At 37.5% G+C, this 23,035-nt stretch overlaps 1 protein-coding gene across 1 annotated transcript in view; it reads left to right on the top strand.

Moving 5' to 3' along the window:
- LOC106931798 (F-actin-uncapping protein LRRC16A-like) overlaps positions 1–23,035 on the top strand; it is a 51,415-nt gene that overhangs the window by 5,752 nt on the left and 22,628 nt on the right. The window contains exons 2-9 of the mRNA XM_088014245.1: positions 175–272; positions 13,765–13,815; positions 16,763–16,822; positions 18,354–18,475; positions 19,044–19,138; positions 19,314–19,384; positions 19,550–19,623; positions 19,827–19,902. Of these exons, the coding sequence (XP_087870371.1) occupies positions 175–272; positions 13,765–13,815; positions 16,763–16,822; positions 18,354–18,475; positions 19,044–19,138; positions 19,314–19,384; positions 19,550–19,623; positions 19,827–19,902 (647 nt within the window). The remainder of the gene's footprint in view (positions 1–174; positions 273–13,764; positions 13,816–16,762; positions 16,823–18,353; positions 18,476–19,043; positions 19,139–19,313; positions 19,385–19,549; positions 19,624–19,826; positions 19,903–23,035) is intronic.

Below are 23,035 nucleotides of genomic sequence, written 5' to 3'. Positions count from 1 at the left end.
GATTTAATACATCTTTTCATTGAACATCTAGTTTTTCTGGAAATTATTCCCCCCAAAGGCAATAGGATCTTGAGCTGTGTTGGGAAATAGCATTCCCAACACAGGTATTTACTCGACTCGACAGATATTCCTCTTAAGTTTCACTCTCTTCTCATTTTCTTGTCCCTTATGTAGAGAGTGTGAGGGATGCAGTGGGGAGGAAGGTGAAGTTGTCACTGAGGAAAAGAGTCAAACTGGAAATCAAAGGAGACAAGACGGAGAACAGAGTTTTGGTGAGTCAAATTTTACTGCTGTTAAAGTCCTTCATTAATGCTGTAAAATGTCATAATGCTTTTCATAAAATGTACAGTTTTGTTTTGACAACACAAACTTCCTCTTTTCTAGCACTGCCAAGATTCTTATCTCCCAAATTGGCAGCAAACATTTCAAAGTACCTTGTATAATGTATAAGACAATGTTGAAACGTAAAAATGACAAAAGAATACAAAAAAAAATAGTTGAGCCTTTACTCAGCTGAGCCTTCCTGTTATCTTCTGAAAGCATGGCTGCCTCTTGCTTTCTTGCAGGCTGAAATTACCACAGACTGATGTTGAAATGTTGTAGAAAATGTGTTGATTTGTAAAAGGTGCCTGGTGTCTGTGTTTCCAACAGTGAGGTTGTTTAAGAAAAGCCTCAAAAAGCTTCTTGTTAAAAAGTACAGGGGTGATGGATTTGGACTGGTAATAAAGCACTGTGGTTTGGTTGAGGATGCGTGTGTAGGTTTGTGTGTGTATTTATAGGTATGTCTTTACGTATACATTATGTATGAATGCGTGTGTGTGTGTGTGTGTGTAGGCGTATGTATTATTTACACCTGGTTTAGGAACTCTGATTTAGAAGGAGAACAGAAAATGGGAAGATTATTCATGTCATGATCTACAGGATGAAAAAGGGGAATCATTAAATAAGTTCAATAACTTCATGCCACATTTCAAACACTTAGCTACCAATTAAGTGATGATTTTGTGTGTAATTGTGAAAATGTGGTTGGCAATAGTGTGTTGCATTTACACCAAGGAATATGTAAATAATACTTTTATTTTGTTTCTCTTGGTGGGATGTATGACATAAATTCATCAAACGACTGCCTCAATTACTACCTTTTTGGTAAAGAGACATAAATTCACCAACTGCTGAATAATTGATACATGGCTGGTGATTAAAAATGCATAGTGGCTCCATCTGAGAGGCGCAGGGATAATAAGATGATGACGCTTAGGAGTCAGCAGCTCCTTTCGTAAATTTGTGTTTCGACAGCGTCTATAAAGTTGACCACTGAGTCGGAAAGCTTTTTGTTGCTGTTGAGATTTACTGTAATGTGCTTGCATGTGTCTGTCGACACGATAGAAGCCTTTTAGGTGTGCAAGTCTCGGTGGTGAAGGGAGATTTTAGTTTTATTGCACTATGTGGAATAAACTGTTTGGAAAAAGAAGGAAAACTTTGGAGCCTCACAGAGATTAAACCCACACAGCCAGGGTCTGCTTCAGACATATCTTTACCATCGTCATGCTATTCCAAACATTATTGAATGTTTTAGGAAACCTAAATTATCACTCTTTGGAAGACGTCTGTAGGGACCAAGAACAGAGAGGGAGGTGAAAGTAATTAGCCTTATTTTCTCACACCCTCTTTGCTAAATGATGTGGGGGAAAAAGACTGAGGTGAGAAACACCAGAACTGAACAAGTTTCCTCAGAAGGCCTTCAGATAACAGGCAGTGTGGAGCTTAAACCTGGTCTAAGATATGCATTTTGTGATGCAAGACGGAGCTGCCCAATTATGGAAAATGAATTATGGTTAATATTGGTCTCTTTTTAAATCACTTGTTTAAATAATTGCTCATGTAGTTTGGACAAACAATGCATGAACTAGAAGAACAGCTTTAAAATATGACATTTTCCCTGATGGCTTTATGTTGAAACTTCTTCTGAAGTAAATCGAAAAAAAAAAAAAAAAAAAGTATTCAAATATATATAAAAAGCTTATCAAAAATAAAAATAATTAAGTTATTATGCTTTATTGCCCTTCAACAATCTCTTACATACAGAATACTGAATTTAATTTACAGTGTAATATACTGTAAGATACTAAATAAACTATACATTAAAAAAAATAATTGCGTTATTTTGGCAAAACAACTTTTCTTGGATTGTAGCGCTGCTTCTGGTGCATCATATACATTTAATTAAACTCTGGCTAAATATATTCAATATATTTTTAGCTGCTTGTTAATGGCTCACTTCGTGTTTCAGCTTCTGGTGGTTGGTGTAGTGGCAACATGACTTTGGGAGCTTTGCTTGCATATCTATCCCCTTTCTCTCTGTACTCATTTCCTGCAAAAGACACCAGTACTCCATTTTTTTCCCCCCATAAATCCAGTAGCTGAACAGATCTGTTGTAATTTTGAGTGGTGCTGAAACAACAGAGTAGTAAGTGGTGAACACCCACAGGAAGGAATTGACATCACCTTATTATCTGCCAATATTGTACTTTAGAAACCACCGTTTCTTAGTATGGCTGCATTATAACAGAAATGTTGTTTTTTATTAAGGTATACAAGCCATTAAATTCAACATATTTATAGCCTTTCTTACCATCAAATTGTCATGTGCTGTTTCAAAGAAGTGTTGCTTTAAAACTACTGACTGGTGGTGATCCTCTGACTATGCCTATAATTTACACAAACTTGGAAATTACAGAGGAACTGAACTGAGAGGGTGAAGCGTCAGTCTATATTCTATGTAACTATTGACTCTTTATGACATTCATGGCTTGATTAAAAATGACTTTGCTTCAATACTACTGAAAAAAAAAAAACAAAGCAAAACAAGAAATTATTAATAATATAACACAGTGATTATTATTTTTCTAAGATTGTTTTCTATCACAAATGTGACCTTAGCACCGGTCATCTACTTAACACCAATGTTCATAGTTTCCCAGCAGTATTTTTAAAATTGAAAGTAACTCAACAGCAGAGACAGGTTTCTTTCCACACCATGACTGTCTGGATCTGTGGTTGCAGGAAGTCCTTCCTAACTGCTGGTTTTATGTTTCTTGTGAGCAAAGGAAAATTGTAGGAACATTCCAACAACCAGCTGACTGCAAGGATGCAGCAAATAGCACTTGTGTGCTTTACATAGTTGGAAGAAAGAAAAAAAACCTCTGGTCACTACAGCAAGTTCTCTAGACCTCATTAAAATAATTCATAGCCAACAGGAATGCAGTGATGAAAAGTATATTCAGCTCTAAGACCTTGATGCTGGTTATCCAGCTCATGCTCACGCACACCTCAATTAAACAATGAATGTCCCACATTTTAAGGGGGGGGGGGTATTTTTTTATATTTTTAACTGATATTGGTAGGTCAGTAATAATTTATTCTTTGTTTTTATTTTCAAACAATACACTTTGATGCCTAAAGTCCTTGGTATTGTGGCAGTTTTTCCTTCATCCTCTAATGTTGTCCGTCTTAGCTTTTGGTTTCAGCTTAAGTTAAAATGGGCATCACAGCTCCATCACGTGGGAGCGGGACACAGAGGCCACAGTAGTGCACGCACACTCTCGGACAAAAAAATGTAGTGGAGTGGGAGTGGGGACTTGGAAGTGAGGAATGCCAGTGGAGCGGCTGTGGTATTTCATCCTGACGCAGAGCCGGGGGTTCGTATCAGTGCTCTGCTTGACTGAACTGGACAAATAAACCCCTGTTTGTTGTTGCAGAGAAGCTGAGTTTGAAGGGGCAATTTTGGAGGAAGTCGCTTGGAGAGAAAACAAACCCGTCGCCGGGCTGTAACCTGTTAGTGTCGGGGTAACGAGACATGATGAAAGAGCATTTTATTTACAGACTGTTGGAGATCAGAGGTCGTGATCAAACGGTAGTTTTAGGAGTTTCTCAGGGGTCTGCAGACAGGATGCAGCAAAGCTTTGGAAAGGTCATTTTGTTGTTCCTTTCTCATGGAGATAACCAAATGTCCTTTAACAAAGGACCTTAACAACATCACAACGATTATAAATGAGTTAGATTGCATAATAACAAAGAAAATGGAGTAACATATTTTATAATTGGAACAAATATTTCATTTCCCTATTACAACGGATTAAAGATGCAGTTCTAAATGAATGCATGTATTAAATAGAAAAGCAGGACAGAAAATCTTAGTGATACTGAGACTGTAATCTTTTGAAGCATTAGCATACTTTGATACTGGTAATCTACCCCCCACTTTGCAACCCACTGCTTTAGATTTATATGTGAAATGGAGAAATTATGTAACATTCTTCTCTAGAAAAGATCGTCTAAAAAATAAATTCCTAATTGACTATCTTCAGCCAAGCTTCCCTGACCAAAAAAAAAAAAAAAAAAAAATTGTCTGTCTTTCTCTAAATCCCATCCACAAGCCTTGATCCTGATTATCTCAAAGGTCAGGGTCATTGTCACTCACGCAGTCTTGGTAATGAATTTAACCCTGTCATTGACCTGAATGACTTTGTTTTAATAACTTTGCATTATTGATTTCTAGTAAATCAAGTTTCAACTCTCAACCAAAGGCACCAAATTAGCTATTTGATGGCTTCTGTTATAGGGTAATATTTTAAATAGTGCCTTTTCATGATGCCCGATGTAGCATTATAGGAAATGTATTCTAGTGTTGCAGTGGGTTGGCAAAGTGTCAGATGGTTCTCACTTGGTGTAATTTAATTAGGTTTGTAGGTCACAGAAGTCACAATTGAAAATGATGACTACTCCGCATGTTATGTTAGACATTCACAAAGCAGTAGGTCTGAGTTTATTCTGCTGCCCAGTTACATTATCCTTGACTGGTTGGATTTCAGGTTTCGCTTTTATAGAAGATGAATGTTACCACCAGCTCAGGCCAGAGGAGAGTCAAATCATCCGTATCATCTTTGTTTTCAAAGTTTGTTGTAGAATTTGAATACATGCAGCTACTTCTCGGTTGTTTTACTGCAAAGCTTTTGGTGTGTAGCTTACAGCCAGGCTCACTTCTTTCTAAAGATGTACATAAACACTCTTTTAATGTACACCTATTTGTGTTTCACTTGTGTTGTCAATTCACATTTGTTCTTAAGTGAACTTTACTAATATTCTGGGTATCGGGGGGGGGGGGGAAGAAAAAAAAGAATGGCCATAATTGATATCAACGTAACTGCTAAATTTCTGATCAGGTCCTCTGCTAAACAACTGCATAATCTGCCATTTGTGCCAAAAACAGCTTAACACCCAAATAGTAATGGAAACCAATCAAACATGCTTATTAGAATCATGATGCATTTTTCATCCTCTGGTTCACATTAGCATCCATCACAGCAAATGGATCATCAGCATTATATTCAAGGCTAATTGCTTGTAGCAGGAAGGCTTCCTCTGTGTAGGCTGTACTGCATGAGTTTGCCTGGATAAAAATGCTTCAAAATTTTATATTATTATATTTATTCACTCATAGCACGGTGTTTCCCAAAGCCAGTTTAAACAGGATGGTCAGTGTGGGATATCAGGAGAACATCCGACAATGTAAAAACGACACTCGCTGTATAAATCTTTTGGGTAAGGTGGACTGTTTTCTGCAAGACATAGCAACAAATTACAGTAACTTTTGCAATCCTAATGATCCTACAGTCATTAAACCAGCTGTTTACTTTCTGTTTTGTTTTTTTAAGGTCACATTTTACAATGTTTACATTTTACAATGTAATTGGGATGCATCTTCGGTCATTCACTTTAAAATATTCCCAAAATGATATGCTCCCCATTTAGTCATTTATAGACACCTATGAACTGCGGATATTCATAATGGATCTTTAACAATCCAGCTTTAATAATACAACTCTAATCTTTTTGAGCATTTATTATCCTCCAGTTGGATTATCTGGTGACTGTCTGATCCCTGGTGCTGAGCAGGGGTTTGTGTTTATCTGTGTGTCTTATTAGTGTTCACTGATCCCATCTCAGAGGAAAAGCATGGGGTCCTGCCAACATCAAGCAAGACTGACTCCTCCCTCATCCCCACATTGCCCTGGTTGCTCTGTCTTTTGTCTCGTTTATTTATTTATTTTCTTATTTTTGTCATATACATGTGTCTGTGTCAGTGATACAGTAGTACTCCAGTATGAGGACATCTTCCACTTTTACTTTTTTTTTTTTTTATAGATGTAGCATGTTCTCCTCTTGTACTGTTGTCTGTACCTCAGTTTTTTTCTGCCTGTCTTGATTATCCCTGTGGTCTGCAGTGATTGCTTATTTACCCAGAAGCCAAGAGTCAGAATCACGTTGCTGCACACACACAGAGCCCAAACCCACGTCCTCCCCATTGTCTGTAGCTGGAATACTGATGAATGAGCAGGATTTTTCTTCAAACTAAACGGGCACAAATGTCTCCAGTTAATTTCCACAGCTTGCAACAAAGAACAAGCTGCCTCATTCCCACCATTATTCATTGTAAAAACACAAATGTGTCTATTTGATATCTGTATCCTGGAGCCGGAACCTTGAATATAATCCTAATCTGAAAACCCACATAATCCCTTACCCAGCCATTCTGTTTGTTTGCTTGTTTAGTCCCAGGTGGGATGTTCTCTAATTAGACATGCAGCCGAATTATTTTATTTTATTTTGTTATCTGCCACATGGGATTTTATCACCTTCGAATTGCTCGCCTTGTATTCTTAGCATCCAAAATGTACATTATTTCTGTTATTTATAAAGCGACACATATACACTGGCAATTTTTTTCTATGAGCAAAACCAGAAGCAGAGACCAAACACGGCATTAAAATAAAGCATGAAATGATGAAATGTTACACAGTCAGACACCACATGCCTCAGCTCTCTGCAGCTGTGGTCTGATGAAACCAGCCAATCAAATCGGTTCAGGAAGCACCAATGTCGGCTGCCTTTGTTCTTCTCCGAGCTTCCCTCTCCAGCACTAAACACATAATGATGAGCAGGGCAGTGATAAAGGAAAATTGATGTCTTTTTTTTTTTTTTTTTTTTACTGAGGCTGCCAGTACAGCTTATGAGAAGGATGTGCCCAGCGGATAATATAATGTGGAAAAGTGGTCTCCTGCTGCCTGCCTGATTAGTATCTGGGGAATCTGAAAATGCTTCTCTAGGAAAAATTGCATTTTAAGCATTTTTGCTCATTGTTTTGCCTTGTAGGTGTTTATCCTTACTGGAGGTAATGCTTTTTATTAAATATAGAGAGTCCTATAGAGTATGCATTTAGATTTTGCTTTTATGGAGAAGTATTAAATATTTCCCCTCAAATATAGACTTTGAACGTGTTGTGCCATGACTACGTGTATAGTTTGATCTGTAATTTTGGTGTAGTGAAACTCTGCAGACTTTGGCGCAGAACGCTCAGCTGCATTGTCAACAGCTTGTGTTTGCTGTGGACAAGTAATGTGAAGCAAGTTATTTTCACAGTTTATTTTTAACTGTTTATTTGTTTATTTATTTATTTATTTTTTTCCTGCAGTTCGTTTAGTTTCATGTCAACACAGGAACAATCTCTGTGGCTCTTAGGACATATAAATCTGTTACATTTTTTTTTCTAAATTATTTGATTTTCTTAAATTCAATTTTTTTCCTACTTTTTATTATTATTATCATTTTTTTTACTTCTATGTTTTGACGTGAATATATTCTAAGTACCTAAAAAAATATTGATTCAAAAAGCAAATTAGCAATATAAAAAAACAATCTTAAGCGTTTTGGGGTTGCATCAAATTTTGATAAATTGTCTTTTTTAACTTGTTGTTTTTTGTAAATATTGTTTATGGAAGATAAAGTTGCACTTGTGTCTAATGTGACAGGAAACATGACTGTGACTTAAATTCATGTTTTTTTCATCCGTATTACATTTTTTTGTATTCTGTGATCCACATAAACTCAATCATCAATTATTAAGATTTATGTCAGCTTGTCCAACACTTACAGGTTTAAAGGGTCTTTAATAAATGCTTATTTAATGTTTTCATCTCACATCTTACTTTATAAACTTCACTTTGAATACTAATTACAAACTTCTAGTGTTACAGCAGCCTTTACTCTTCTTTCTCACTTGAATCGGGTACTATTAGTAGCTACTTACTGTATTTAAAACCAAATCTTCAAAAAAACCATGTGATTGGATGTTCTTTCCAATGGCGAAGGATTACCTAAAATGCTCCCTCCTTGTTGTGTTTAATGATATCGGATATGATGCATCTATTACTCATTGCTGACTCTGACTATGCCAGTGAGATTAGGTTAATGTAGATCTCATGAATAATGAGCTGTAATAGCAGAGGATGCTGCAGAATGTCTTGGCCGTGTAGAGCAGCAAAAGTCCCGCTTTGTTTTCTCAGAGGCCTGGATTCACAGTAACAACCTACAAGAATCCAATTGTGTTTACCTCAGTCATTTATATGTAAGTGGCTTCCTTAAGATTTCCACTAAACTCTTACAAAGTGAAGATAATTGAACTCCACTGAGTTTATTTGTAAAACATTGTTTAAAAAAATGTTAGAAAGCTGCAATATGTAACTTTTAGAAATAATGTTTTTTTTTCTTTTTACACATTTGTTAAAATGCGACAGATAATCTGTGAAAAAAAAAAAATCAAGCTCCTCCAGCTTCCCCTTGTGGTAATGTACCCATGTGGAGAAATGCACAGCTCCTGGTCAGAAACAACCAATCAGACCAAGGAGAAATATCTTAATTGTCAGCCACCCTCATGTATGTGCTGCTCACAACCTTCCCTCTACATTCAACTTCCCTTTACATGCAATGAAAGTCATTTTTGGTTAGTCATTTATTTTACCCAGGGGACATAAGAAAAATTAAATGAGAAAACTCATCTCCATTTCCACTTTGTCATTTCTGTTTGGACATTATAAGTTTGTTCCTGCTGCTGTCCTAGATGGCATTTAATTTAAGATATGGGACACTGAATTGTGAAATGCACAAATCAAGAAAACTGAGCATTTCTTTTTCTTTAATTACTTCATGTTACAAGATGAACATTCTTACCTTTAAATATCTGTATAAATTAAAAACAGACATTTTTACCACTTGATGTTATTTTTCATGCACGGTGCGATAGTTTGTAGAAATATAAAACTTCTTTTAAACCCTTCGGTTTAACAGATCTGCTCAACTCTAATTTGTTTTCAATAGTGGCTCCATTTTGGGTCATCTGTTTAATAATTTCACTTGTTCTGCTCCTCTGGGTCCCTTTTATTTAATTATGGCCTCTTTGTATCTCCATCGCCTCTTCCCTGTTTTGTCTCAGTGGATGGTCTTTGTGAGGTTTTCCCTCCTTTTCTGCTTGGCACTAGAAGTAGTCACTTCTGTCATGCTGTGTTGACAGTTTATGTTTGTAGCTGGGACATCACAACTCATTAATGTCAGATACGCCGTCCTGCACATGAAGGACATTTTGACGACAGTTATGCAATAAAAAGCCTGTCGGCAGTGGATTTGTGAATTAATGTCACGGCTGTGTGTTTTCAGCTCTTATTCTAAGACAACATCCTAAATAATTCTGCCGCAGGAAGAATCAAAACTCCCAGTCGCTTTTTCCCTACTAAACCTTCAGATGACTCAAGTGAACTTCTGTAATTTTTAAAGTTGGATTCTTCCAACTTTATTTTTAAATATCTTAAAATAATGATCATAAATAAACCCCAAAAAACTTTGCATCTTGCTTAATGTTGAATTGGTTGGTCATTGATCAGGCCAGTCAAGATGAAAATCGGCCTATGCCAGCCTCCTGCTGAGCAGTCGGTTCATCTCCGTGTCAGTGTTTGTGTGTTCTCTGTGCTGCAGGCCAACTAGACAAATGGTACTGTACAGCCGGTGGCAGTGCTTTTGTACGTAAGCCACCAGTGTGTGGTAGATTGTGTGCATTACAGTGAGTGAGAGAGAGTAATGGCAGATGCTCTCCTCAGCCGAGTACACATGCTCCAGTACTGCTGCCATCTGGTTGTGTGAGTGTATCTGAGGGCGCAGAGCTGGTCACCGTGAAATCACTGATGGATAGGAAGACTCAAGGCTTAAATCCACTTAAGATAGTGAGCAGAGATGGAGAGAGGTAGAAGGAGGGGGGGGGGGTTTCACGGACTGTAATGCCTTTGTCCCTTTGAAAGGGCAGATGGAGAGAACACTGTGCTGGAAGAGTGCAGTGGGGCAGTCATGCATTGAGGGAAATGATGGGACGTTGGCAAGCTGGAGAAAAACACGAGTTGTATTGGCAAACTCATCTGAAGGGACCACAACATTTAAACAAGTTAGTTTCTATTGTTGTTGATGTTCTCAAGCAAAGATTGTAGCTCCTACAACAAATGACATTACTTGTCTACTTGTAATTATAAATGGTTCATGTCGATATGCCAATCAGTTGGCTTCTGATTGAAGTTGGTGAATTTGGTTTTATTTTGCTATATAATAAATGCATTTAAAAAAAAGTTAATTCATCAGAAAGCAGAATTGGCTTTAATGCAGCTTAAGTTGAGTAAAGATTGGATAAAGTTTAGGGTTTTGTGCGTTTTTGTGTAAATTGGGACAATCTCAAACACCTTTGCATTTTTACAATATTTGTCTTAATTTTCAGTGTCCTTTTCAATAACACACAGCTTAAACCTGAGGAAACCTGTAGCAACAATTTGAAAAGCTGCAAGGTGTCTTAGGTGTGAATGGGTTAAAGGAGAAAAACTGGGACATTTCTGTATGGCAATCACCTAATGTCCAAGATTAGAATAAAACAAATAATTGTCAAAAAGCTTTTCCGCTGAGCTTCACATATCCCGACATCATATTCTAATTTACATGAGTGCTGCTTTGTGAAACAAAAGCAAAATAAATGCTTAGAACGTGCATAAAGAAGTGAATGGTTCAAAAGCAAATGGATATGCAAAAAAAAAAAAGATTTTTGTTTCTCATTATTACTCAGAACATCAATGCAGCCAACATTTATTTTAAATAATTTTAGTTTATTAAAGGACAGATGAAGATTATGAAAGTCTACTGATTAGTTTTGCATCCATTTCTTTCTTCTTTTTGTTTTTGAATTCAGATACAAATGTAGTTTCAAAACATAAAAAAAATGTCTAAAGATGAAAAGTGCAAATATCAGATTTGTTTTTCTGGCTAAATGGTATCAGAGTAAATCTATCATTAAACATGTGAACGACCTGCCAGATAACTACAATTGTTAAAAGAAAAAAGAAAAATAAACAAAAAGTAAATAAATTATTCTCCAAACTGACATGCTTATTTTGTGATAATTAAGCAGGCTTATTTCCATTTCAGTCTGGTGCTAGATATCATCTTGCTCTGTCAGATCCCCTCTCCTTGCAGCCACACCGCATGTAAGGTCCACAGTGCAGGAATGAGACGTTGTGCACGGAGAGGAAAGGCTGAGCAGACCAGTCGTGACTCTTGCTCTTTAGAAGAGGTTATCTTTGGCCACACAGGCCTGGCTGTCTGCCTCCATCACATCAAAACATGCAAACGCTGCCCGTGGAGCCGACCCGCACAGGGCTAGAAATCACTGTCATCCTTTTTTAGCCTTAGTTCACACACTTCTGCTTCATTCTTTCACATCTTTTAGGAATAATGTGTCACTTTCTGGACTTTTTGAATCCAGTCGTCGCTTTATGCTTTTGCTTTGCCTCTTTTCTCTTTGCTGGATTTGTTCAGACGCCTTTGCCCTTCATCTCTTTTACACACTTTATTCCCTGTTTTTCTTTGAAAACCACCTTCCATGTATTCTTTCTCTCAAGTCTACTTCTTTGCTGATAACTGGAAGCTAAATGTGTCTTACTCAACGTGGCATGCTCGAACATTTGTTGAAATTATGTTCAGATATTTAACAGAGATGGCTGTTCCGACTTTTTCTGAGTGTTGGGTTTGCTGACCATCACAAAATCTCCCTCTGCTTATAGTTACAGGTCGAGGTATATGCCTTCTTTCTTTAAGATGTTATTTCAGTGATTCTTGAGAATAGGGACAAAATGGGTTTTAATTTTCCCATATTTTTTTTTAATTATTTCTCAACCTTATGTATGCAAATATGACAAATAATGTTTAGAAAATATGAAGATGCTAAGGTACAGGCTCCCAGTTGCGAATTTTTAAAAAAAAATTACATTTTTAATCGACCTGACCCAAAACTTTGTCATCACCATCTGACAAAAATAAATCTAAAATGATTTTTAAAATACCCCATTAGTGATATTTTTACTCAATTTACAGACAAATGCTTCTCAAGAAATAAAATAAATATTATTTAAAACAAAAAACAAGAAAAAGTCCATCTGATGGAGTTGACAGTGCATGACGGAGTTGACACAGAACTGAAGGTGGTGACAAACTAGTGAGTAAAATGAAAAACTTGGTACATGTGAAGTAATGCAATTCATGTAAAATACATTAAAATGAATTAGTTGCACATTTAAGTGAGATTTGACAACAATTTCACTGAAAGAGTCAGAAAAACTCTGACGGAGTTGACATCTGACGGAGTTGACGAAATGCCAAACTACCTCAATCTATATGATGTTATTCTGAAGGAGGCCATATTGTAGCTCGTCAGGTCCATGAAATCTTTACATTATACCAAAATTAAGCTTTTATTTCGCAAAATTTCATCAAAGTTTTGTAAATTGTCAGTTATGGAGTTGACACATCATGGTTGTGACAAACAACTTAGGAATAAAACAGAAGAAAAAACTAAAGAATAACTTAAGCTAACCGGAGCTAACTAGCCCTCCTAGCAAAGGAAGAGAAAAGACAACGTCATGGGGTCCTCAGAAGTTCTGGTGCCCCCCAATAATGCCTGATTTTTTTACATTCTTTTCATTTCTGACGGTGTTGACAAAAACTAAGGACAAATTTCAACGGAGTTGGAAAATATCTAAAAATGATTTTTAATTCAATTTATCGATACTTTTATAATTATTTATATGACTACTTATACTTAATTGTCATAATATATAATTTTAGTATTTCTTTAATTGTTTTAAACTATAAGAATGTATTGAGTTCTGCTCCTGGACAAGGGCTTTTACAGGCATCATCCACCGACTACAATGTTTAAAATAAAAAAATATTCAGCAAAAAAAAGAAAAATATACATTGTTGTGCTCACATGACCCAGGTTAGTTTAGTTAGATATTTGAAAAAAATATATTTTGTGTATATTTTATTCAAATTTCATGCTTTATCCATAGGACCTGTTTTGTCCCTATTCTCAAGAATCACTGATTTAATTTTTTTATTTTATTTATTGCTGTACCTTTATTTATGAATAAAAATCAGTTATATTCATTGTGTAAGCCATGATGTTTCTGTAGAGTCCTTCATTTCCTTTACCTTGGCTCCGGATTCTCTGTTTGTTCAGCAGGCGAAATCTTCAAAAAGTACACAAATATCTGTCAATGCATCACTCTAAAATGTGTTGTTTAAGGGATTTTATTTGGTTAACAAAGTTCAAGAAACTTCTAATGTTACTGGTTTGATGCACCGAGTTAAAATCCTCCCCAATCGTCCTTGTTTTGTGTTTTTTGTGGAAATGTTTGAGTCGCGTGTCTGCTGCTCTCTGAGTCACCTGGACATTCCTCTGTGTTCCTTGTGATTTTCTTGTTCTTGTTTCGCAGACTGTATTTACAGCTGCTAATTATATACATCTCCTGCTACGCACTCGTTAATCCCTCTGTTCTCTCTTAGGCTCTTGCGACCCACCGAGCCTACCTCCTAACAGCACGCATTCCAGCCAAGGTAAGAAAGGCAGCAGGGGTATCGTCTTTATTTAAAAAAATAAATACAATAAAACTCCCCAGTGGAATGCACTAATTATACTGTGGTCAAAATGTACTCTCTCATGTTAGTCATGAAAAAACATTAGTTGATACTTTTTCAATTAAATAAACAATTTATGCAGAGGTACGTTTGAAGGAGATGGAACCTGGTACCTTCAGTATCTCTCGTGGTCATTGGGCGAGAGGCGGGGTACACCATGGATGAGTCGAGAGCCCATCAGAGGACCAACATGCACACACACTCATACCTGTAGACCAGAAGACCACTTAACACAGCAGCCATGTTTTGGACTGTGGGAGGAAGCTGGAGTACCCTGAGAGAACCCACACATGCACAGGTGGAATATCTAAACTCCATGCAGAAAGATTTGAACTTGGAAGTTTCTTGCTTCTCCAAGATGACCGCTGATCCCTGATTGCTTGGTCGGCTTATAAAAGCTCAAAAATATTTCAATGTATCCAATCTATCTAAGTCTCTTTTGGGGCTGGGGGAATTCATCGATTTTGGAAGCGGAAAGCTTCAGTATTGACTTACTGTGTTACAGTATGGAAACTCAGTTTGCTCCTGGCTGTAAATTCAGAGCTGAAAACTGCCTGTAGCTTCTTTTATTCTCGTCTCAGCGGGTTTTCCTGTGCGAGTCTCTTCGATTGATGATTTGGCTCCTCTTGTAAAAAGCTTCGGGGCTTAACAGTCTGTGACTGCTCTGCAGCATTCACACTGGCTGTTTCTCACTCACATAATCATTCATGTCTTCTTCCTCCTCTTCCCCCCCCCTCTCTGTTTTTTTTTATGCCAGGGTTTGGACAAATCTGGAACTTCCTTTTAGTATTTTCCAGGTTTGGCTATGCATAGAAGAATAAAAACTCGGTGTTGAAAAATATTCATGTTTTCAAACTTAATTCACTAAACTTTTGCTTAAAAGTTAAATAAATGAATGAGTAAAGTGCTTTTCACATAGTTTATGTTCAGTTTACATCCTTTGTGTTTGGATTGAAACATCTCATTTTAATATTGTCATCAAACTTATTAGTGGCACCGAGTGCGAGAACCCACAAATAAACACTTTCAATATTTTAATCATAATTTTGGCATTTTCATTTCCATTTTTGGTGTGTTGCTGCTTAGCGACCGAGTCTGAATAAGTTTTATTCCATGTTTCTCTCTTTATTGGAAAAAGTCTGAAACAGTTCTGAAGCGATGCAGAAAAACAGATATGCTAAGATGTACTTTTAAAGCATAGAAATAAAACCTAAAGTTATGTTTAATAATAGGCAGTCTTTTTATATCAGCCAATTAAACCTAAATGATAAGAGATACTTGAAACCACAACAAACATAAAGAATATGAGCTACAAAGCTGACAGATGGGTAGTGGACGACTGACCAAACAGCATTTGGTTCCTCCACGCAGTTCCCAGTGTGACATCGTAGCCACTCGTTAGCTTGGATTTATCACCATTGACTTCAGTAAGAGCTGTCCAGCCATCAGAAAGCAGAAGTAGATGAAATTGCAAATAAAACAATTAAAAATCCATGCCGAAGGCGCCTTGTATACTACTGTGTCACACCAAAGTCCAGCAGTTGCTGTAATCATAGTTTGTGTAGCAGAAGATTAAAGTGTTGGTAGAAACCAGTGGGTGTGTCCAGTATTTGCTGATGGACCTCAGATATCGAACAATGCATTTTCTCACAAGCAAAGTAGCAGTAATCGCACAGTCACAACTGGAGATGTATTGATAACCAGAAACCTGTAATACACACCTGACACACACTTAGCTGGTGTTCACTGAGGCCCATAATTTAAGCTTTACATTGTGCTATATTCACCGAGGTAAATATATGCAGCCTTTAATGCTCTGCTCATGTGGAATGAACTGTGACAAAGAAGCAAGTAGCAAAGTCAATAAGGTTATCTTCCCACAGTTTTTTATTTTTTATTTTTTTCAAACTCTACACAATCTAGTCTAACAACATGAAGCCTAACTCCTTTTTGTGTGTGTTTGGCAACATATGTCACAAACTGAGGTTTATTTCTTTGGGATTTTAGTATTGTATCCTTTGTGTTTGTATTTATGTATTTGTATTTCCTTTTTTGAAATGATTAGAAATGATTCGATAGAATGGAAAACAATGAGTGGGCATCTGTTTTCCAAATGTAAATGGAAGAAATTTTATTGTTTATATATTCTCGAGTGTGTTCAAAGCCATTGGGAACAGAAAAGCATACACGCTCACACACACACACACACAGACACACACTCCATACTGTAGTGAGGCAGTAAACAGACTGCATATCCTCTTCCTCTCTCTCATCTCTGTGCCAAGCCTTAGAAACGGAGCTCCCACCTGGAGTAGTCTGGTCTCGCTGCCTGGCCTGCCCTCAGGCTCTCTGCTGTTCGCCTTTCTGAAAGTGGAAGTAGCGGTGGAAAACCGTGCTCATTGTGACTGTGTGCACCCGTCTCACATGAAACGGCTTATTTTGGTCTCTTTTTAGACGTGGAAGTATAAGCAATGAGGTTTTTCCTTCTAATTTTCTCTGCCCTAAAATGCCCTCTTTCAACAGAAATAAAATATGTTAGTGCAAGAGTGGATTTTTATCAGCTTGGAAATGGCAATGCTGAACAAATAGTAAACTGTGCAAGGAAGAAATCAGCTGGTGGATATACAGTATATTTAGTTTTGATAGTAAAAGTGAATATAGTCAAATTGTATGTATATGCATCAAAAATCAAGCCCATTTGTAAAGAAACATACATTTTGAATGAAATTAGTGATTGAACTAGTGCTGAATTCTTGCTGAAACTAAACAGATCAGATCTGTTTTATGTCTCTTATGCGCCTTTCATTGTCTGATTTCATAAGTTTTTTTTTTTTTTCCATCTCTTTTCTTTTTTTTTTTTTTGCAGGTGGAACACTCCTTTAATTATCTGGAGATCCAGGGAATAGCTTCCAGCAAGCCGACCCAGGTACTGCACATTACCTATAGGAATAAAATATTGAAAAGGGTTTTAGATTTTTGGAAATATAAATAGAGTAGAAGAAAAATGACTTATTGGAAACAGTGGTTGTTGTTTAAAAGTGGGCGCATTAGTCTCTTTAAGTATATTAAAGCCACAAGATAAGCTAAGCCTAATGTTGTGTGGCTTGCAGATCCCTTAACTTCTTTCAATTTACAACCACATACTTAAGTTTTTATGATTGGGAAAAAAATCAGTAAATTGTGCTATATACTTGTATGCAGGCTTTCCACTGTATTTAGCTGTAAATAATATTTTAATATTATAGTATTCATTTTGTCTGCCAACTTTGAATGTCTAGACAATTACCTGATTACCCATTCTTTCAAATCTCAGGAGTATTGTATGAAAAAAGGAAGCAAGAAATAAACACTACCTCTGGAAAAACTCATAAAGTGTGCTGGTTTCTAAATTGAAACTCTCCAAGTATCAGACACAGAGTTCCTGCTCACATACACTCACTATTTGCAGCAGCTCCTACAAATTGTCTGATTGGGAATTGATGCTGCTCAGATCTAATCATCATGTTCTTCATTCTGAGCTTAAAAAAATGGCGGCCTATTCGCGCTTCAATTTATCTCTGACCTGGTTAGGTGCTAGGAAGAAAATCAGACATGGTTTTCATTTGTGTCAAATTGTAATGTTTTGGCTCCTTGTGGGGAAAAAAAGCACAAACATATTGAAGTTCTAGATGCGGATCATCTGAACGAGTGTTTGCTTTAAAACGTTCTTAAATCTTCCGTCTCTGCTTGGAAGATCATCCTTAAAATCGCAACACATTTTTAATGAGGAGATAAAATGGACAAATCCAGAAACGCACCCTTACAATATCTGAATCCTCCCATAATCCTTAAAAACTCATTAATAGCAGACATATCTAGGCTGAGCCCCCAAAGGCTTTTTGACTGGAGCGAGTAAGCTGCCAGTCAGCAGAAGCAACATTCAGAGTACAATTTGTCACAGACCATCCTGTTTCTGCAGCTGTACCCCTGTCCTGCTCATTGTGACTGTCAGTTCTCTGAATATTTTGACTGAGGGTCTCCTGTGTCCCAGCCAGGAAGAAATATGCTAATTCTGGCCCACAGAGGAAGCATGTGTGTCAGTATATCAGCATTTGCATAATTGCAGTGAAGACTGAAATGGTTAACAGACTTGGTTATGTTATTAAGCCCCTGCCTGTATCTAATAAATCCTTAATTGTGTTAATGAAAAAACCATGATTGAACTAATTTGCAGTGAAATACTTAAAAAAAAAAACCCAACAAAATATTGAAGTCTCATTAAAAAAATAAAAAAAATCTGACATTTGGTCTGAGAAACGTTCTGAGAATTGAATAAAACAAGAACATGTTCTTGCTCATGTTTCCCAAACTAATTCTTTAGATCATCAATAAAAAAGACGAGCCTAAAAGGCAAAACAGTCAGGATTTTATTTTTTACTGACTTGTACTGATTATTCATTATCAATTTCTGCTTTTAGCTACTAGTAGAGTATGAGCGAGGCTCGTTCTCAGTGAAGCTGCTCTCCACAGAGGAGGTGAACGATGTGGTCGCTCATGTAGGAAACTGTCTGCTCAGGATATGTCCTGGTTTACCACCCAGGTAAGTGTAGTCGGTACGGATTTCTGTGCATCTCTTTATTTCAGATGATACATTTTTAGACTCATTAGTCCAAAAAAAAAAAAAAATTCTACAAAAGTCCTTCTTTTGTGTTCTCACCGATTGTCCATGTATGAAGTTTTATATTTACAGCAGTAAGATGCTTCTGTAGGTACTGCGATGACCCATTTAAACCTCTGAAGCTGAAGTCTCCTTTCTGAAGGATTGGATTTATTCTCACAAAAACATTCAGCTAAGCTAAACTCAAACTAAATCTGATGTTTAAACAGGGCAAGTGTCTTTCAAAAATGCTGAGCAATGACGTTCTAATCTAGTGAGCCTTTAGTGATGTGCATTAGCGATCTTAAAAATATTTTAATAAATGTGGGCACTTTAGATGATAAATATTCAATTAAACCATTAGCAGATTTGTCTCTTTTTTTTTTTTTTGCAGCATTGCAAAAGTAGTTCAGCAATCCCTCTTTTATCTACAGCAACAGATAATTTCTGAGGCTTTCATCTGCTGCAACGCAGAAATGAATGAACTAAGCGTTTTCGCTTCTCTCACCAGTAAAATGATGAAGAAGCTTAGCTTGGAGCCTCCAGACCGACTGAGCTACCTGCAGAGTCTGTGGGACAACAAGCCTGCTGAACCTGGACCTTGTGGTAGGATCCTGACACTTTGCCTTAATTGCTGCGGGCCTTTAAAACGTAACATTAAGAAGCACCCCTACTAGTTTCTGCTGGTGTTTTTCTTTCCCTGCACAAGGCCAGATGAACTCTGATTATATCAGTCACTCCACCTTTCTCTCTCTCCGTCTCTCTCTTTCTCTGCCCGTAGGTGGGTTTTCCCAGATGTACAGATGTGTGTGTGACTGGTTAGGACTACCTTACAGAGAAGAAGTGCAGTGGGTAAGTGTGGCTTACTGTCTTTTTTTGGTACAGTTTCACATCGGAGCTGTGCACCTGTCTGCCTGTCTGCCGTCTACTGCCTACATAAATCTGCATGCCGTCTTTTAAAGAATATGAGTGCAACAACACAAAGGTTGAATGTATTCTTGATTGTTTCCTCTGCAGGATGTTGACACCATCTACTTGACACAAGACAGCAGAGAACTCAACCTGCAGGACTTCAGCCATCTAGAGAACAGGTCATTCTTGTCTTTCTTTAGTCTTACCGATCAAAATGTAAGTTATTTTTTATTGAAAACGTAACATTTTGCACAAATAAAACCGATATTCTTTGGACGGATAAGATTCATAGTTTGCACCATTTATAAGCAGAAGCAAGTATGTCAATACTGAATGGTACTTCTAAGAAAAATTCACTGCTGGCTCCTCTGTGCGTCATCAGGGATCTGGTAGCTATAATAGCAGTCCTGGAGTTCAACCAGTGGTTCACCAAGCTGTCTACCAAGGATTACAAACTGGTCAGTACCTGCAAAAATCAAAACTCATTCTTGTATTTTCCTGCTTTTTTTTTTTTTTTAAGAGCATCACAGTTTTATTATACTGTGGAGGTAGTGTAGAGGTAGTGTACTACACAGAGTCAAGGCTGCTGGCAGTGTATATATGTTTTATTTAAAAAAATACACTTTTTAATGTGAAAAGTGTAGACCAATTCTACCATTTCAATGCCTCAATTCATTTCTGTGTTTTTCTATAATTTTCTAGTCTAGTTTACGTTCTGTGTTTCCCTCTATGTGTGATTTTTTTTTTTTAAATTCATCTCTTCCTTCTTCTGTGCTGGGCTGTGTATAGTTGAACCTGTCTGTCTGCAGAGAACATTTGTTTCATTTTTCTCCCGTCTTCCCCTGCAGTGTTTTGACTGAGGATCAGTCCAAATGTTCTCGTGTGATAAGACTCCTAATCCAAACGAGACAAAAGGGTTCAATGTCTGAGGCCGTTTCCCTCCCACCCCCACTCCTGGTTCATCACTCCATTACTAACTCAGCATCTCCACGCTTCCCTCAGTCTCACAAATTACCACACGCAGCTTCCTCTGTCCAAACAATTACCTCACACCTCCGTCACAGACATTTCGCCCCCCCTTTTATTGAAACTTAACAAGCCGTCCCTCACCATGCCATGTGGAGACTGAAGGAGCAGTGGTTCCTGTAGGCATATGTTTGACTAGTCCTTTGTGGTAGCTCATATTTAGCATGAGCCTTGGTGCCTCATTCATATGTGGTGCAGACGGTTTTTGATGATGCAAAAATCAGAGAAATTCCATGTCATAATTTCTATGACATGGAATTTCTCTAATTTTGACAGAACCAGAATTTACTCGTTGTAACTGTCCCTCCTGAGTAGATATGCTTTTATTTTTAATTATTAAATACTGTGGATGACCATGGTTATCCTAAAGAACAAAGTGTTGGTTGAATGAATTTGCATGGCTATAAAGCAACATATGCAGATCGTTGTGTCAGGGTTCCTTCACAGTCTGGGAAGATTTGGAACTTTTATTTTTCAAGTTTAAGTAGAAAATGAGAACATGGATTGGAAAAATATATCTATTTCTATCTATCCAACCATTCATGAAACCAACCATAAATCCATATGTTCATATGTCCTTCCATTTAGTCCCCAACCACTGCAAGGTTTAAAGGCCTGACTTGTGTTTATGAGTAGCTCTTTTTGAGCAGACTTTATCAAAATATTTGAAACTGTCTGTTTGAAAAGATGTTGGATTGAGCAGTTAATTGTAAATTTCCAGAATGTTGTCATTGTGTCCTTTCCTGTGGTGTCTCATGCATGTAAGGGCATCACAAGGAGATGAGTGAAGGCAGGGAGGAAAAGTGGCGACACAGCAGGCAGAGAAATGGCGAGGCCTGGGAGAAAATGACAGATGAATAGGAAAACACGTTTGAAAAGGAAGCCTGGAAAAGACGCAAGCTTCCGTTTTTAAGTCTCCAAAACAAGAACGAATTAATCCTGCAGACTTACAGAAGTTCAGCACTACGAGTGTTATATCAGTCCTGTTGACAATCTAATATTTTACATCTGGAATAACTAAAACTGAACAGATATGTGTTGAACGTGACGAGAGAAGAGAATGTTGCTGGTTGCTGATGAGTAAAACCAAATCCGAAAGCTGCAAGCCCAAATCACATTCTGACCACCTCAGTCCAACAGATAAGGAAACTCTGTGCTGTTCATTAGATAAACAACACACACACATATACACACACACACACAGACACACACACAACAGGCTTTCACAACGAAGGATTATGCTGCTCATCCCCAGTTCAATCAGGCTATTAGTCTTGGGGGGTGATCAAGAAGTTGAGCCAAATTGAGATAAGAAGGGAGGATGAGAGGACTGCAGCGATAAGAGGACTAGCCTTCTGGCAACCTCATGATTGGACAGAAAAACTGTGGAGGCATGTTCAGTTTGACCAGATGCAGGGTCAGGACATTAATTCATGACCACGCAGCTATTTAACGAGTAGAAAATGGTACAATACACATGCTGACGGTGTCACCGTGCTGCGCTGCTGTGACGACAGTGCAGAATGGACCGCTCTGTTTCCATTTGACTATTTTCTCACGTTTCACCCCCTCAATACTCAGATTTTATTTCCCCTCAGTTTGCTGCCATCCCTCCTTCTGCGTCTTTTAATGCTCATGGTTCTCCAGGATAGCTGTGTGAACAACAGTCCCCTTCTTCTGTGCTACCCAGTTATTCTCTCTCGTCTTTCTCTCCTCCTCGCTGCTGACTCGCGTTGGACAATGCGTCCCCTGTCTCTGTCCCACTGAGACAGCAGGCGAACAGAAGCAGTTCTTGTAGGGCTGATGTTGTTAATCGGGAATAATAGCACAACATTCCAGTAAGGTTCTGTCATCCTAATGGAAACTGTTTGCTAGACTTTTAAAAACTTATAAAAAAAAAAAAAAAAAAAGAAGTAATTCTGAGTGCGTATCGATGCGTCATACAGTTCATGTCTGGCAATGACGCAGCGCTCAGCGAAGTGGGTCAGTGAACATCGAGGTGGTTTTCAGACTTTCAGCTGTTGAATTTTTAATTTTGCTTAAATATGAGTGCTTTCTCCTGTTGTGCCGAGACCACAGAAGAGAGGCAACTTGTTCCTCCGTGGGTCTGCTTTCCCCGATGCGTCTTTGTCACACTCGAACAGCTTCAGGTGGAGGATTGAGATCTTGTTTTCTTTTTCACGTTCTGCTGCTCAGTTTTAATTGGCCTGTGTTTTTGTAAACCTAAGAGATTCAGCACAGGTTTTTCTTGTGACCTTGATTACGTCAGTCTCAAGTTTTGATGTTTTACATCTCATGGAATCAATAAATAATCATTTTATTGACATTTTATAGAATTTGCTGGAGTGTAAAAAAAAACCTAAATATGTATTTATTTTAAGTGTTGATGGAGTTTTCTTTTTTTTTATTTTGTTGAATGTGCCAAAATAACCCAAAAAGCAATGAATATTGAAATAATGTCACTTGGTAATACAGTTAAGAAATGAAATGAAAGTCTGAACTACAAATAGAGTTTACACATTGAAAAGTCATTCAACCAGCGTGATGTTTAGTCATTCTAGTTTG

This window comes from Poecilia mexicana, unplaced genomic scaffold (assembly GCF_051168715.1).
Source record: "Poecilia mexicana isolate PSO_F unplaced genomic scaffold, ASM5116871v1 scaffold_16, whole genome shotgun sequence".
Taxonomy (NCBI): Eukaryota; Metazoa; Chordata; class Actinopteri; order Cyprinodontiformes; family Poeciliidae; genus Poecilia; species Poecilia mexicana.
Note: the sequence above shows the minus strand (reverse complement) of the source record. Positions and strands in the feature narration are given on the sequence as shown.